At 39.2% G+C, this 13,478-nt stretch overlaps 3 protein-coding genes across 3 annotated transcripts; 2 read left to right on the forward strand and 1 right to left on the reverse strand.

The window, feature by feature from the left end:
• The first annotated feature begins 321 nt into the window (after positions 1-321).
• On the forward strand, positions 322-1,674 carry LOC145899328 (ADP-ribosylation factor 1-like). The gene is made up of 3 exons (XM_082988074.1): positions 322-458; positions 770-946; positions 1,148-1,674. The coding sequence occupies exons 1-3, from the start codon at positions 368-370 to the stop codon at positions 1,450-1,452; spliced, it is 573 nt and encodes a 190-aa protein (XP_082844200.1). The 5' UTR covers positions 322-367; the 3' UTR covers positions 1,453-1,674.
• A 1,699-nt stretch (positions 1,675-3,373) lies between these two features.
• LOC145899327 (ADP-ribosylation factor 3-like) lies at positions 3,374-6,731 on the forward strand. Its single transcript, XM_082988073.1, has 5 exons — positions 3,374-3,576; positions 4,303-4,479; positions 5,092-5,186; positions 5,293-5,409; positions 5,993-6,731. The coding sequence occupies exons 1-5, from the start codon at positions 3,495-3,497 to the stop codon at positions 6,128-6,130; spliced, it is 609 nt and encodes a 202-aa protein (XP_082844199.1). The 5' UTR covers positions 3,374-3,494; the 3' UTR covers positions 6,131-6,731.
• Positions 6,732-6,910: 179 nt separating this feature from the next.
• LOC145899319 (tubulin-specific chaperone E-like) lies at positions 6,911-11,130 on the reverse strand. Its single transcript, XM_082988065.1, has 12 exons — positions 10,924-11,130; positions 10,778-10,862; positions 10,488-10,685; positions 10,342-10,430; positions 10,033-10,239; positions 9,682-9,853; positions 9,265-9,373; positions 9,051-9,200; positions 8,586-8,739; positions 8,037-8,102; positions 7,814-7,965; positions 6,911-7,496 (listed from the first exon to the last, which is right to left on the reverse strand). The coding sequence occupies exons 1-12, from the start codon at positions 11,009-11,011 to the stop codon at positions 7,341-7,343; spliced, it is 1,626 nt and encodes a 541-aa protein (XP_082844191.1). The 5' UTR covers positions 11,012-11,130; the 3' UTR covers positions 6,911-7,340.
• Between the last annotated feature and the right edge of the window lie 2,348 nt (positions 11,131-13,478).

The raw sequence follows: 13,478 nt of genomic DNA on the forward strand, positions 1-13,478 counted from the left end.
AGGTATAGTTCCAGGTGGTGCAATAAGTACAACATACGTTGTTTCCTTGAGTGCAGTGAGATGTAAAGGCACAACACGCTGGACTTAATTTAGCCTGGTTTTGTAAATAAACAAGTGAGGATATGTTATGGCACAACATTGGGAAAGCAGGACTAGTTATAAATTAACCTTCATTTAAACCGCAAGTGTATATCGTCGTGTGAGATACAGAATATCGTGTTTACACGAAATGAAAGCAATGTCATTGCTTTTGTACGAGTGGTTTTAGAGTATTGTTTATTTTCATCGTGTTTTGAAGTTTGCTGACCCCCTTTCTGTTTAGTATAAGTGTATTGACGGAAAATTTGGAACGCTGAATTAGTATTCAATGGGGGTGTTAGCCTCAAAACTTGAAAATCTGTTCAAGGGATTCGAAGGCGAACCTGTACGGATTCTGATGCTTGGACTTGATTCAGCAGGTATGGTTTGCTTCCAATTAATTAAAATCAGAATTTATCTGTATTTTTTAACCTGGTACGAGATATAAAATATACCTACGTAGCCTGATTTCATTTAGGGACATTGAAACAAGTGAAGGCTGACGTCATAAATCAGACAGTCAGGTAAACGTCATCGCAGGCCTTTTGTGATGTCGTTCGATAGTGATATGGTGTTATTTACTGATGATCATAGTGTATTGAGATAAGCTAACGTGGTTGTTTCTTTCGCTTAATCACTTTTTTGTGCATAATGCAACAGATTTTTGAACTGTGATTTAAATATTTTGCAGGAAAAACAACCATCCTGTACAAGTTAAAGCTCAATCAAGTGGTTAAGACAATTCCCACGATCGGTTTTAACGTAGAATCAATAACCCCATGCAAAGGTCTCACCTTTACCGTGTGGGATGTGGGCGGCCAAACGAAATTACGTCAGTTATGGAGGCATTACTACCAGGGAGCTGGAGGTATAAATAACTTGTATGGAAGACAAGCTTGGAGCGTTGGACATTTTTGTGTAATTTAAATTGTTGTCCAACAAGCAGAGTTTTGTTAGGACCACACATTTATATTTACGCTTAGATAAATTTGCACTCGAATCACTCAGATTCTATTATATGGACTTATTCTGTTGGTTTATGTGTTTAAACAAGTGTATTTCTCCTCAGGTTTGATTTTTGTCATGGACAGCGCAGATCCTTCACGCTTCGGTGAAGCCAAGGATGAGCTTTTCAGCGTCATCTCCAACGTCGAAATGTCGCGCATTCCAATCCTAGTCCTCGCCAACAAACAGGACATCAGTATCGCTCACTCTGTTGAAGACTTGATTCCGCAATTAAACCTAGGCGAAATTCCTGCCTGGCAAAAGTGGAATATCCAGGGGTGCTCGGCTACGAAAAACGAGGGCATATTTGAGGGATTGCAGTGCTTCGCGAGAATGGTGAAGGAATACAAGAAAAATAACAAAACGTAGCAATGTTTTTAGTTTCGTTGTTGTCCCGTGTATGATTGAGATAGAATTGCTGAAATTAATCTTCGAACATTTTTAAGCGTTTTGATTTACGTACATGACGGCGGGGCCTGACTCTCACAATAGCGTCGTATATATAGAATGACATTAGTCCACGTGAGCCTGTAAACAATGCAGTTATACGTGCCGACGTGAGTAAAAATACTATGTTTCCATTTGGACTTTGTGCCTCTTTATTTGGGCAAATACCTACTTTGGTTTGTCGTTTTAAGTTCAAATACATTTTTGAATACATGCAAAGAGGCGAGGTGCTTGTATAAAGTTCAAAGCAATATAAAGTGTTTGTAGATTGCGAAGTTGTTTTTCAACACTTTAAAATCATGTAGGCAGAAATACTTCGGGTTTCACGAGATATTACTGCTGATATAACGTATATTGTTATAAGTTGGCAAATATACGGGGTTACCATTGTCATGGACTATAATATAAACACGCTGCTTTTTGATGCTGAAATGAACTCCGACCGAATGAGGGTATTCCTAATCTTTCCTTGTTTGAAGGTTTTCGATCGGAAAACGACCAACACAGTATAGCCAATAATCGGTGTTTTATGAACAAATAAGCACGCGTGGAGGCGATGGCAACCGTGCGTGTATATATAGTCTGTTTAAATTGCTTGTTGTAGTACATGTTATCACATTAAGTTATATATCGTATGCCACAATTAGTAGCACTTTAGCTCGGGACAAAAACAAAACTATCGCCAGGATTCCTGCAGGAACACTATCGGATGCCGCCAAACATTTGCATTCGGCGTAGTATTCGACTCCTTGGCAATAGTTTTGGTATAAACTCGACATTTAATGTAATCGAATTTTTTTTGTAATTTACAAGCAACATTCTGTTGTTCTTTTGTTTTTCACACTTGACTTGTCAGGAAACTCGGAAAACTCATTTTTCAGACTGGCGCATTGATTAAATATGTTCTTATTATCAGTAAGGTTTGTCACATCGCACTTCAAAGGCATGTTACAATATTAAGGCAGTGAATGATTTTGCGAAGTCATACCAATTCTTTCGATGCGAAAATGAACTAAACGCAAAAATATTGTGCTTTGTCAGCAATCTAGCATATTATACGTAGCATATTTTTTTGCGCGTGCAGTGATCACAGAACGTCGTTATTGTGATGCAATTTCACCTCGAACGCTCTTATGTGTCAGCAGTCGTATGAGCACAGCACCGAGGCGCATCATGGCTTCGCTGCAGTAGCAGTCCGCATTAAAACGTATTCACTCGCTTAGTCACCGCGATTGAGAGAGCTCGGTTATACTGACTGGCACTGATATGTACTGGAAGGTGATGGAAACTCTGAATTTATTAGTTAGTGACGGTGTGTTGGCGTGACGTATAGAGTTCCGGTCAGGTTGTTCCAAATACTTGCGACGCGCATAAACATTTAACAGTGTAGAAAGTCCACTGTCCAAACAGTTTTGCCTTTTCGGGACAGATAGAGCCTTGTGGTGGTATAACTTGTACCCGCCTATAGAAGACAGCAGTTATTCTGGTCATAACATTTAAAAATGTAGCTGGATTATTGCAGCGTAATTTCTTGGAAGGCAAAGCTATGATCAGTTGACTTTTGCCCTCTGTTACAACGCATACCGTGACATGACGCAGTTTCTTAGATTTATTTCAATGCTAACTTAATGTGGCCCGACTGCCTTGCTTTTGTGTCGAAGCACCCACTGTGTTTCCGTCTGTGATTGGCATCGCTTGCGACGGTTGATAGGTTTAGGGGCCATAAATACAACAGAAACTCACACGCACCAGTCAGACTTTGGGGTCAGCCCGAGGCGTGTTTAACTCTGTTTGTTCGCATATTCTACTGTGACCTAACAATACTCTGTTCTTTAGGGATCGATTCAAATAATCTGTTCAAAGAGTCAGCGATTTGATCAATCTGTGTAGCTTAAAGCGTAGCACTTTATTAACAGTTGCCTGAGAAATTCCAGTTATTCATAAACAAATAAACCGTTGAAGCCATGGGAAACGTTTTTGGAAAGTTTATATCTAACCACAAAGGAGAGCCAATTCGAGTGTGCATGCTCGGTTTGGATGCAGCAGGTAAGAAATGTTTCGATGTGAATGATATTACGTGTGCTGAATGTTTGTTTTCTATTCGATGTTTCGACATGAGATTCGCACCCGGAAATAACGGTTATCCCGGAGGTTATATTCAGTTTGTGGTCAATATAAAGTCGATCAGGGCTTTCCTTTCAATACAGCAAAATCCTCTGGGTTTTCATATAGCTTTAAATATAGTACAAACATCTTGGTTTTCATATTACTTTCAATACAGTACCAACCTCTAAGTTTTAACATTACTTTTAATACAGTACAAACCCCGGGTGTTTGACGGCATTGGTCGTTCCTAAAAGCTTGCTGATGTGAAAAACTCCTGCTGTTAACGAGTGAAAAGGAAATTGGCTTGTCGCATAAATACGACAATAACGTTTCAAGTTACCGCTTTAGACACGCTTGACTGTACATTAGGGAAACGCTTAATCGTGGATATTGAACGGGAACAGACAGTTGAAGTAATTTTATTGCTGTGACAGATAATGTTTCATGCAGTAAAACAGTATCTTGTGACAAAGCGAGTCACTTGCACTCTTTTGGACGCTTTAACGCTGAAAGTCGAACGGTATTTTTAAACACAACAGCTGCCTCGCTTAATGAACATATCCTTTACACGACCCCGACGCAATAACAGCCGACCTGGTGCGTTAAATGCAACAGCGCATAAATATTTTAAGCCTTTGTACAATTTACCTCCTTGCTTTTAAACAGGCAAAACCACCGTACTACAGCGGCTCAAGTTGAAGGAATGCACCCGAACTCTGCCCACTATAGGGTTCAATGTGGAGACAGTCACCCCTTGCAAGGGCCTTACACTTACGATCTGGGATATCGGGGGCCAGGACAAAATCCGACAGTTGTGGAAACATTACTATACCACCACAGAAGGTAACGATCATATTATACCACGATCTTGGATTCCATTCAAGCACCATATAGTTTGTTTGTGTACCTTTTTTGCTGTAAGTATAGGTTGGGCCTGAATTGGTGGTTAAACCGTTTAAAATTACGTTTCTGTATTTGTGCGAATCAATCAAAAACACCACAATGTTGTGTTTGCCATTTGCATCCCCGTATAGTAAACCGCATCGTGCGGTGACGAACTACTGGCATAACTTCGGCACACCTAATATACAGGGGGCAAAGGAAGGTTACATCACGCTTATTGACGTCACGGGGTACTTCGCTTTTCTTCGTGACGTAGCACTACGTTAGTTTCACGTTCTTTGATGTTTTCATGGAAAGGCGACATAAAATCAACCGAAATAGTTGGTCCCATTTTATCGTGGCCTCTACATATTTGGAAAATGTTATTGCATATTGTCCGTACTCTTGCGTTACTTAAGGAACCGTAACTTGTGTTGTATTTAACGTTTCTTATAGCTTTGTGGTATGCAATAAGCACTCTAGAATTGAATAAAATACAAAAACGATCCTGGGGCACCGGAACAGTTGAATTTCGACCAAAAAAACGGGAAGCATGATGTATATTTGTTTTAGGTATAATTTACGTTGTGGATAGCGCGGATTCCAGTCGTTTCGTCGAAGCCGCCAGCGAACTGAATGCAATTCTGCACGAAGATAGCATGAGAAAGGTAGGCACTGAAACGGGAATAATTTGCGTCAAATTGGTTGGGTGAAAAAATCATCCATCACAACATTTAATTTTGTTCTAGAGACGTAAGGTTTATTTTGTTGTAGATACCTTTGGTGGTGTTGGCAAACAAGCAAGACCTCCCAGGCGCAATCAACGTTTCCGAAATGGAAGGCGTCTTGCAGCTGAACGATTTGCCTTCTGATCACAACTGGCACGTGCAAGTAGGTGCCAAGCATGATACTGTTTTTTCTGGCGGTCTGTTGCGTTCGTAATAGGAAGTTTGGTGATGTGGTTTCCGCAGAGGTGGATTTACTTGCAAGCATTCCACTCAATGTTATTAAATGACCCGGAAAACATTGCCACATAACATCGCAAACGCATTTTTCGCTTTTTTGTATCCACATATGACTGCTTTGTTGCTTTGCCGCATTAGATATGTCACTCCTACGTATAAAACCGAAACGGAATGTTATGTTCCACAACCATGGCAACCTTTTTCTTGCCGCTGGACATGCCAAACTCTGCAAGATCTGAGCCGGCTGTACTAATGTCCCACTACCTATTTCCTTTTCACCACAATATGATAACGCTTAGAAGACTATTTAGTTGCTACATTTTTTTGAAGAGGCTACAAGCCGATATATAATTTTGCTGGCCGGACCGGATGCAGCCATATAGGCTGTCAAATCCTGCTTATATGAAAAATGTATTTTTTTAAATTCCAAAACTTGAGCAACCGTGCGAATTTTGGTGCGTTTTAGTGTTTAACACTCAGTGTTGCATAAAAAACGCTGTTTTTGATAGGCCTGCTGTGCGATCAAAGGCAATGGAATACCCGAGGCCATGACGACACTATCAAAGTTTATCAAGAACAGGAACGGAAATCAAAACGGTAAAAAGCAGAGAAGTTCAAATGCGAGCTCGGAAGTGATCGGCACATAAACTTCTTGCATCAGACATTTGTGGTAAACAGAAAAGCTTGCAAGCCTCTCCGCCAAGAGTTTCGAACTGACAACAGTGTTTATGTCGTATACGTCCGCTCGCTTTACACCCGTTTGCATTTCACTTTCCCGCAACGAACACAAAACTGCGCCACTTGGGAGCTACACGTTGAAGCAATTGGATTTTCTTGTGAGAAGCTGGCCTTTTGCTCTCGCAGTCTCAGCGATTTGGCGCTGCGTGTCCCTGCTTAAACTTGTAACACATTATTTCACGTTAATTCCATAAATATCGAGCAGTGTCACGTCGTAATGAAGTCGTCTCGTTCACCTTTCTACCATAAGAACACGTCATATGCTGTCCCAAATTGAAATTTAGCATTTGGACCAACGTTTGTTTATCATGCATGTGATTCAAGTCGATGACACTGGATCATATTTTGGTCGGTGTCCAACCCCTACAAAATGCATCAGCATTATTATGATAGGAACGGTGGCATCAACCTCTTGTTGCGAATCAAAAACAACTCGCATGCCAGTGCTATTATGACGAAACAACAAACGTAAAGCGGAAAAGTGAATCACATGAAACGTTAGTCATTATGATAATAACAACGCAGAGTATATGTGGAATATGCATACAGCAGACTCACCTTTATATGACGTGTCAACAGGTTGCTATAACCATTTCTTGGCAGTTATGTTACTTCTACTACGTGTTCCGAACCCGAATCGTTTTTATTTCCGCTCGAATACAAAACTGCAGTATTGTTTGAAAAGCGCCGCGGTTGATAACTGGTCTTTACAACTCAAATACTCATTTTTACTCAGTTTTGATAGTGCAGGTTTATGACAAATTATTTAAAATCACAGGTGGAAGCAACGACAATTAACACACATGCAGCACTTCATAAATTTTCGGCGCAAAACGGATATCCATTTTCAATGGCAAAGTACTATAAATAGGCCAATATCTAAATCTTCAAATGCTTTTAACACACCGGAACCATTTTTTTTACGAATACAATACTTGCTGATCGCAATAGATTGAGGATAATGGCCATATAAGGAGTGGCGTTCAAAAACGAACATCCAACACCAAAAAAACAGTACTGATAAAACGCAACAAAAGCCAAACAATTTACAGGAAATGTATTGAAAATTACTCTAAGTTGGTCGAGGAATAAAAAAATACGTCGCCTAGCTGAAAAAAATCACTTCGCGTACATCCGTTTTTTCCGCCAAGCATGGATGTAACTGGTTCGGTCGAATTGATTTGGTTCCTGTACGCGTATTGTATCGCCTGGGTCAATAGAGACGTCGTGCAGAGTCTCATAATCACGGTCTAGCGCCACTACGTGTTCTGGATTCTGCAACAAGGGACACGGATGGATTCAATGCTATTTGGTACACAAAAGTCGAAAACAAGTATATACAACTACTTTAAAGGTTACTGAGTAAAACAGTACAGATACAGTTATCGATCGACAGCCTGCCAGGATGGCTTGGTTTACTGATCCAGTATAGTTTGTAATAATATTTTTTCTACTAGTTTCAAGGAAAAGAAAAGGTAAAAACACGTTACAGACAATTTCACAATACCTGTTGAAACCACACGGCAAGTAAAAATTCGCATGACCCGTTTAAATGTATTTGAGACCAAGTATATGTACATTTATGTATATACCTCTTTGCTAAAATACACCAAGCCCTGTTTCCGCACTTCCACCTTGGTCAGGCGCTGGATCATCATCTTAAGGTTGCCGACGGTCATAGAAAGAGGCAGTCGACGTGTGACAGGTTTAAACTTATTCGTAAAAGGAGCCTCGATGACAACCTCTGCGTTCACAATGCATTTGTATACTGAAACACTGTATGACAACACAGAAGCTTACTGTACTACTACATACCGATGAGGTTGCCTTTGAGGGCACTCGACTTTTTGATAAGCTCATGGTCACCAGGGGCGCCATATTCTGCGGAATAAGAAGTTTTCTCAGTTGGCGTTTGTAAATTATAGGACATACTACTTTTTTAAGACAAAAAAACGCACCACAACAAAATGATTCCACGACAGTATTTTAACCGATCCCGTGTTTTAATAAGTGGCGTATGAATGAAAATTATAATTCTGTTTTCTAGTGCGCTAACTTCACGTTCAGCTGTTACCGAGTTCGTGAGTGGCAAAAACGATATAAGATTGCGTAGTTAACCATCGCAGAAAATTTCCAGATCGGATATCGACTAACACTATTTAAGTCTAGTTTTTTGTTAACGACCACCAGATAAATATGACCACGTATAGCAAGAGCCCCTATGACTTAGTCGGTAGTGCTAGGGCCCAGAAGGTCGCTGGTCAAATCTCGCCACAAGCGAACATACGTTTTGAATTGTAAGTGGAGTGGCAGCCGAGACCACAATGCCACCTGCCACCACGGAGATTATTGCAAATACTCCACCTGCCACAAGTTCCATATAACGCGGATGATCGAGCAAGAAGTCTTCTGAGGGATTGTTTTTATTCGGATCTTGATGACCGCCCGATTCCAACCATTCAAGTCCAAACTTCTTCAAATAATCCATTTCTGCGCTTTGTCGTTCACGTTCCGTCAACTAATGACAAAAGTATATAGTTATAAATATAGTACATAAAAATACAGCCGCAATTTCACTTTGAAACAGGGAAGATGGCTACATCTAAATTACCATAGCTAAACGGTATCTGTGAAAGTGGTCAACTCTATTTACAAAGTAACAAAAAAGTCGCCAAACGACTCTCTGCGGGTAAAGTTGTTTTTTCTACAAACATTCTGTTAAAGTCCTTGGCGGCCACAAAGTTGACGGCGATTTTAGCATCACACGTGCTTGTGCTTTTATCATTTTTGTACAGCATAAAACACATGCAAAAAAACAAAAATACGTACAGCGCTGTTATTGTGCCGCTTTAACCATTTCATCTTAGCCACGATAATTTCACGTGTTTCTTCGTGGCTTTCCTTCTCGTTAATGGGATTTTTCCGGAATATGATCTCGCTTAATGATGGCAGCTTGTTGAGCTCATTGAAAACTGCATGCTGAGTACATCACATGCTGGTTAAAGTATTGATAAGATATCTATGTTCAGAAATATAAACCCACTGTGGCGAATTTGTTTTCAGCTAGAACAATTTCTTTTAGTGTCGGGAAAAGCTGATCGTTGCATTGAATTTCGGACAAACCACAGCTCATTAGAAGCAGTTTTTCCAATCTATGAAAAAAAAGTTTGTGCTTTTGCTGCTTTGATTGTGTCTCATTTCATATATATACAAGTTTGTGTCTGTAATTTTTTATATGGTTCGTATGTTTGTGCAGCATAACTCAATAAATATCAGCTTAAAAAGGAAACTGTTATTAAATTGACATTTCCAAGCCCTTAACAGGTATGTCATGTCGTGGGTGGATATTTGTAAATTTAAATGAGTGATCGTGACACTAGACAATTAATTTTCCTGTTATTTCACCAGCATGTACTGAACATACACATGTAGACAACCGATAACAGATTCCATCACTTACTTTGGCAAAGAACTCAACTTAGTTACTTCCTTCCAGCTTTTAAAAATATTTTCTGATAAATTTAAAAATGTCAGGTTGGGCAGAAGTTCTGGATCTGGGGGTGATATTGTTTCTATGCAGTTTCCACCAAGATGCAGTTCGGGAATATGTGTCCACAACTGGGAACATGTAACTACCTACAACAAAAACACTATTTTTTTCAAAAAATGAAATGCTCATATATACTACATAAGACTGGGAAGTCATCAATGTACATATATTGTGTATGATTTTTCAATGTAAACAAAGATATACATTTTAGGAAACACACAAAATCTGGCTAAAAACTAAACATAGTGTCCTAACAAAAACCTACATCATTCCAGGTAAAATTGCACTTGTTCAGGATAAGAGTTTTCACAGACGTAAAAGCATCCTTATGCTTTAAACATTTCTCATCAAATAACAAACGATTTTGGCCTAAATTTAATGTTCGCAAACAAGGTAATTGGGCAGCGATTTCACAAGCTTCCATCCATGTCGACAGCAAATTCTTGGAAATGTCCAATTCAACAATGCCTGGACAAACACAGTTGTACAGTTGTAGTTGTAATAAAATTCCACTCATAACTGTACATATGGTATATAAATATTAGCTAGAGTTAAACAGTTATGCTGTACTTGGAGTGAGAGCTGCTAATTCTCCAGGAAGACCAGGTGAAGATATAAGTTGTTCTTTTAAACCGACTTGTTTTAACTTGTTCAGTTCACTAAAAAACAATGGTCAGCATCACAAATGAATAAAAAACAAAAGTTAACACATTTACCTGAACTCCTTTCTCACTTTGTCTAGCCCAACAGCATCAACTTTCTTATGTTCACCCTTCGTGGTTATCATAAACATGTCACTGTCTTCAATATTGGAGGCATCTTTAGGTATGGAGTATCGATCATGAATGGCTTCACAAATGCTGATGCCAGTATTCAGTTTTGTTCTTCTCACAAATGATCCACCAGTGGGGTGCCTAGGGAAATTTTGTTTTCATTTAAATTTGCAAAACAAAGGAGTACTAAGTACAATAATATACTTATTTGCAAAATAGAGCATCATACTCACTTGCACTCAAAATAGGTAACTCCATTTTTTGTTCCATTGTGTTTTCCCCTTGCAGGGTCATCCCACTCAATACCAATCCATTCTCCTAAAAAAAAATTTATTTAGTAATGTGTACTATAGAACATGTGAAGGCTATAATTGCATACCTGAACTTGGAGGAATATGTCCTACATATTTGACTGTACCCAAATAACCATCTACAGACGCTCTACTATTGACTACTACTTCCGGCATTAACACACAACTCAGTAGATCCTTTTTTAATTAAATGATTTCTAATGACACTTTTATCCAACAATACTGAATGAATTAACTAGACCATAAGTTACCATTAAACAACATTTTTCCACAAAAAAGACGTATTGCTTTGCACAACTTAAATATTTGTTTTGTCAACAAAGCAAAGCGTTTTGCTGGCGGAACTTTACGTTTCGGTCATCCAACAAAGAATCAAAATAATTTGGACCGTTTTTAATACCTAATAATTTAATTGATAATTGAATAATAAGGTAAAACATTTTCAAAAAATACTGTATGTTTGTCATGAGTATACTTACTTTTTTAACATTATTGAACTCGATATATATGCCGGATATTACACAAACCATGCGCAACAAACTGTAAATATTTATTACATTAAACGTACGTACCATCTTGTGCATAAAAACTTTGTGAATTGTAGTCCATCCCTGATATGTTTAGTTGAATTCATAAGCTGTCTATTAAGATAAAATTGGTTTATTGTTAGCTACCAGTCCTTAAAAGCAGAAACTTGAACCACAGAATACGGTCTTATTCTATCGCTCGAACAATAAAAAAGTGAACATTTTGGAATTATTTGCTGTTGTACCTGGCGTGCTAACAAACTAATCTCGTTGTCTCTGTTGTAAATTCTAAAGTGCCTGTAGTAATAGTAACAGCGGGAGGAACGTGGTTGTTTTTTGGAAGTCACAATAGAGGAACGTTAAGCCATAAATCGCTATGCTATGCATTAGATATGCAGACTTTTTGAATTTACTATTTTCACCTAATTTGTGAAACAACGAACAAACAAACAAATAAATCTTGCTTGTCTTTATGGAATGTGGTATTGCATTAATTCAAGCCAAAGCTATTTGGCTTTTATTTTATTTATTTATTCCTACAATAACATTACTTATATGGTACACATACTATTACTATCAAGTTTGCATGATATGCGGTGGCTGATGTCATGTGGCCTCACATTTTTGAGGTATTTTGGTATGTAATGTGATTATTTTTAATATGTTTTGTTTACATTTAACAAAAATATGTTCAGAAATAAACTTTAAAATGCTTCCCTGGTTGTTGGGTGTATATTTTCATTCTCATTTTTGTCAAAACTATTATGTATAGGTCACCTATTGCAAGAAATCACTTTGTGTGTGTATGATAAATATTTTAGTTTTTTGTAATTAATAAACTTTTGCATTTAAATAAGTTTTTGGTTTCCTTGAAATACTGAAAACAAATGGTGTCTGAAAAAACATGGAAAAGCTTTGTTGTGCTGTCTACCCATCATCCCAGGTTGCCCACTATTTGAAACCATCTATGTTTGTAATTAAGTTGTGTTTCAAATTTGAAAGGCATTGTAGAGTGCCAATTCAGTGCAATGTGCCAAACCAAAGATGCACGCACACTGATCAACACCAAATACCGCTGCATTTGCAAGTCGTTAGGAAGCAATCCATTGCCATCGCAAATTAAGGCATTGGCCGCGCCGCTGGTTTGAGAATCAATTCTGGCGCTCATTGGCAAGGCAGATGCACCTGGCGTCTCCTACCAATCAGCCACTTCCCCGCTTGAATGACAAACATTATTTGTCGTAGAAGGCGTGAGGTGGTACGCATGTGACCAACTCGTGATAATACATCCGCGAGTGCCACAACACGCCGAAAATGCATTCGGAAACGACAACGGTACATGGCCGTCCCTTGCTTTGTGTTAGATTACCGATGCTTCCCAGACATCGACAAGCGCCAGACAGGAAGTTGGCATCAACACGGCTCGGGGCTTAGTGATTTCGCCAGGATAGCTTCCTTCCCAGTGTTTTGTTGTTACCATTGTGGACTTGGGCAACACGTTGTTTTTAGGATATGTTTGAATGTGATGCGTTGTGGGATGTGCGAGCAACTGACGTGGACGTCCGCTTCACTACGCCGCCTACAGCGGAACTCTATGCATTGCGCGCCAATAACAACGTACGCGCTGATGTCGGTTCTAAACAATGTATGTACGACAGTCGCGCGTCATCCAGCCCGTTTTTAATGTGTTGAAAAAAGTTTGCATGGGAGCCTAAACTTAGCCGTATTCATGTCAGGTCTACGTCCATGCAGTCAAATTTTTGTCGCCTCGTGGTAGTTATTAATAGGGAGAAGTGGCGATTGATGCAATTTTATGGGCGAAACGTGCTCAGAAAGTGGTATAATTTCACCCTGAATGCGTATGACCTGCGTTGCTCCGACGATTTGGACGCCTTGGGAGCAGGAAGGCTTTGGTGTAATGCGATGCTTCAGTTAACTACCACAAACATGGATGGGACTGAATAGGAGCACTGTGGGAAAAGATTGCGGACGTCGAGTTGTTATGGCCCCACGCGATTTCCGAGCCCTGAATGGTGGACATATATTGCGTTGTCCTCAATCATGTTCTTTTGATTGTAACAGTGGTTTCGTTTGCA

This window comes from Ascidia mentula, chromosome 4 (genome assembly GCF_947561715.1).
Source record: "Ascidia mentula chromosome 4, kaAscMent1.1, whole genome shotgun sequence".
Classification (NCBI taxonomy): domain Eukaryota; kingdom Metazoa; phylum Chordata; class Ascidiacea; order Phlebobranchia; family Ascidiidae; genus Ascidia; species Ascidia mentula.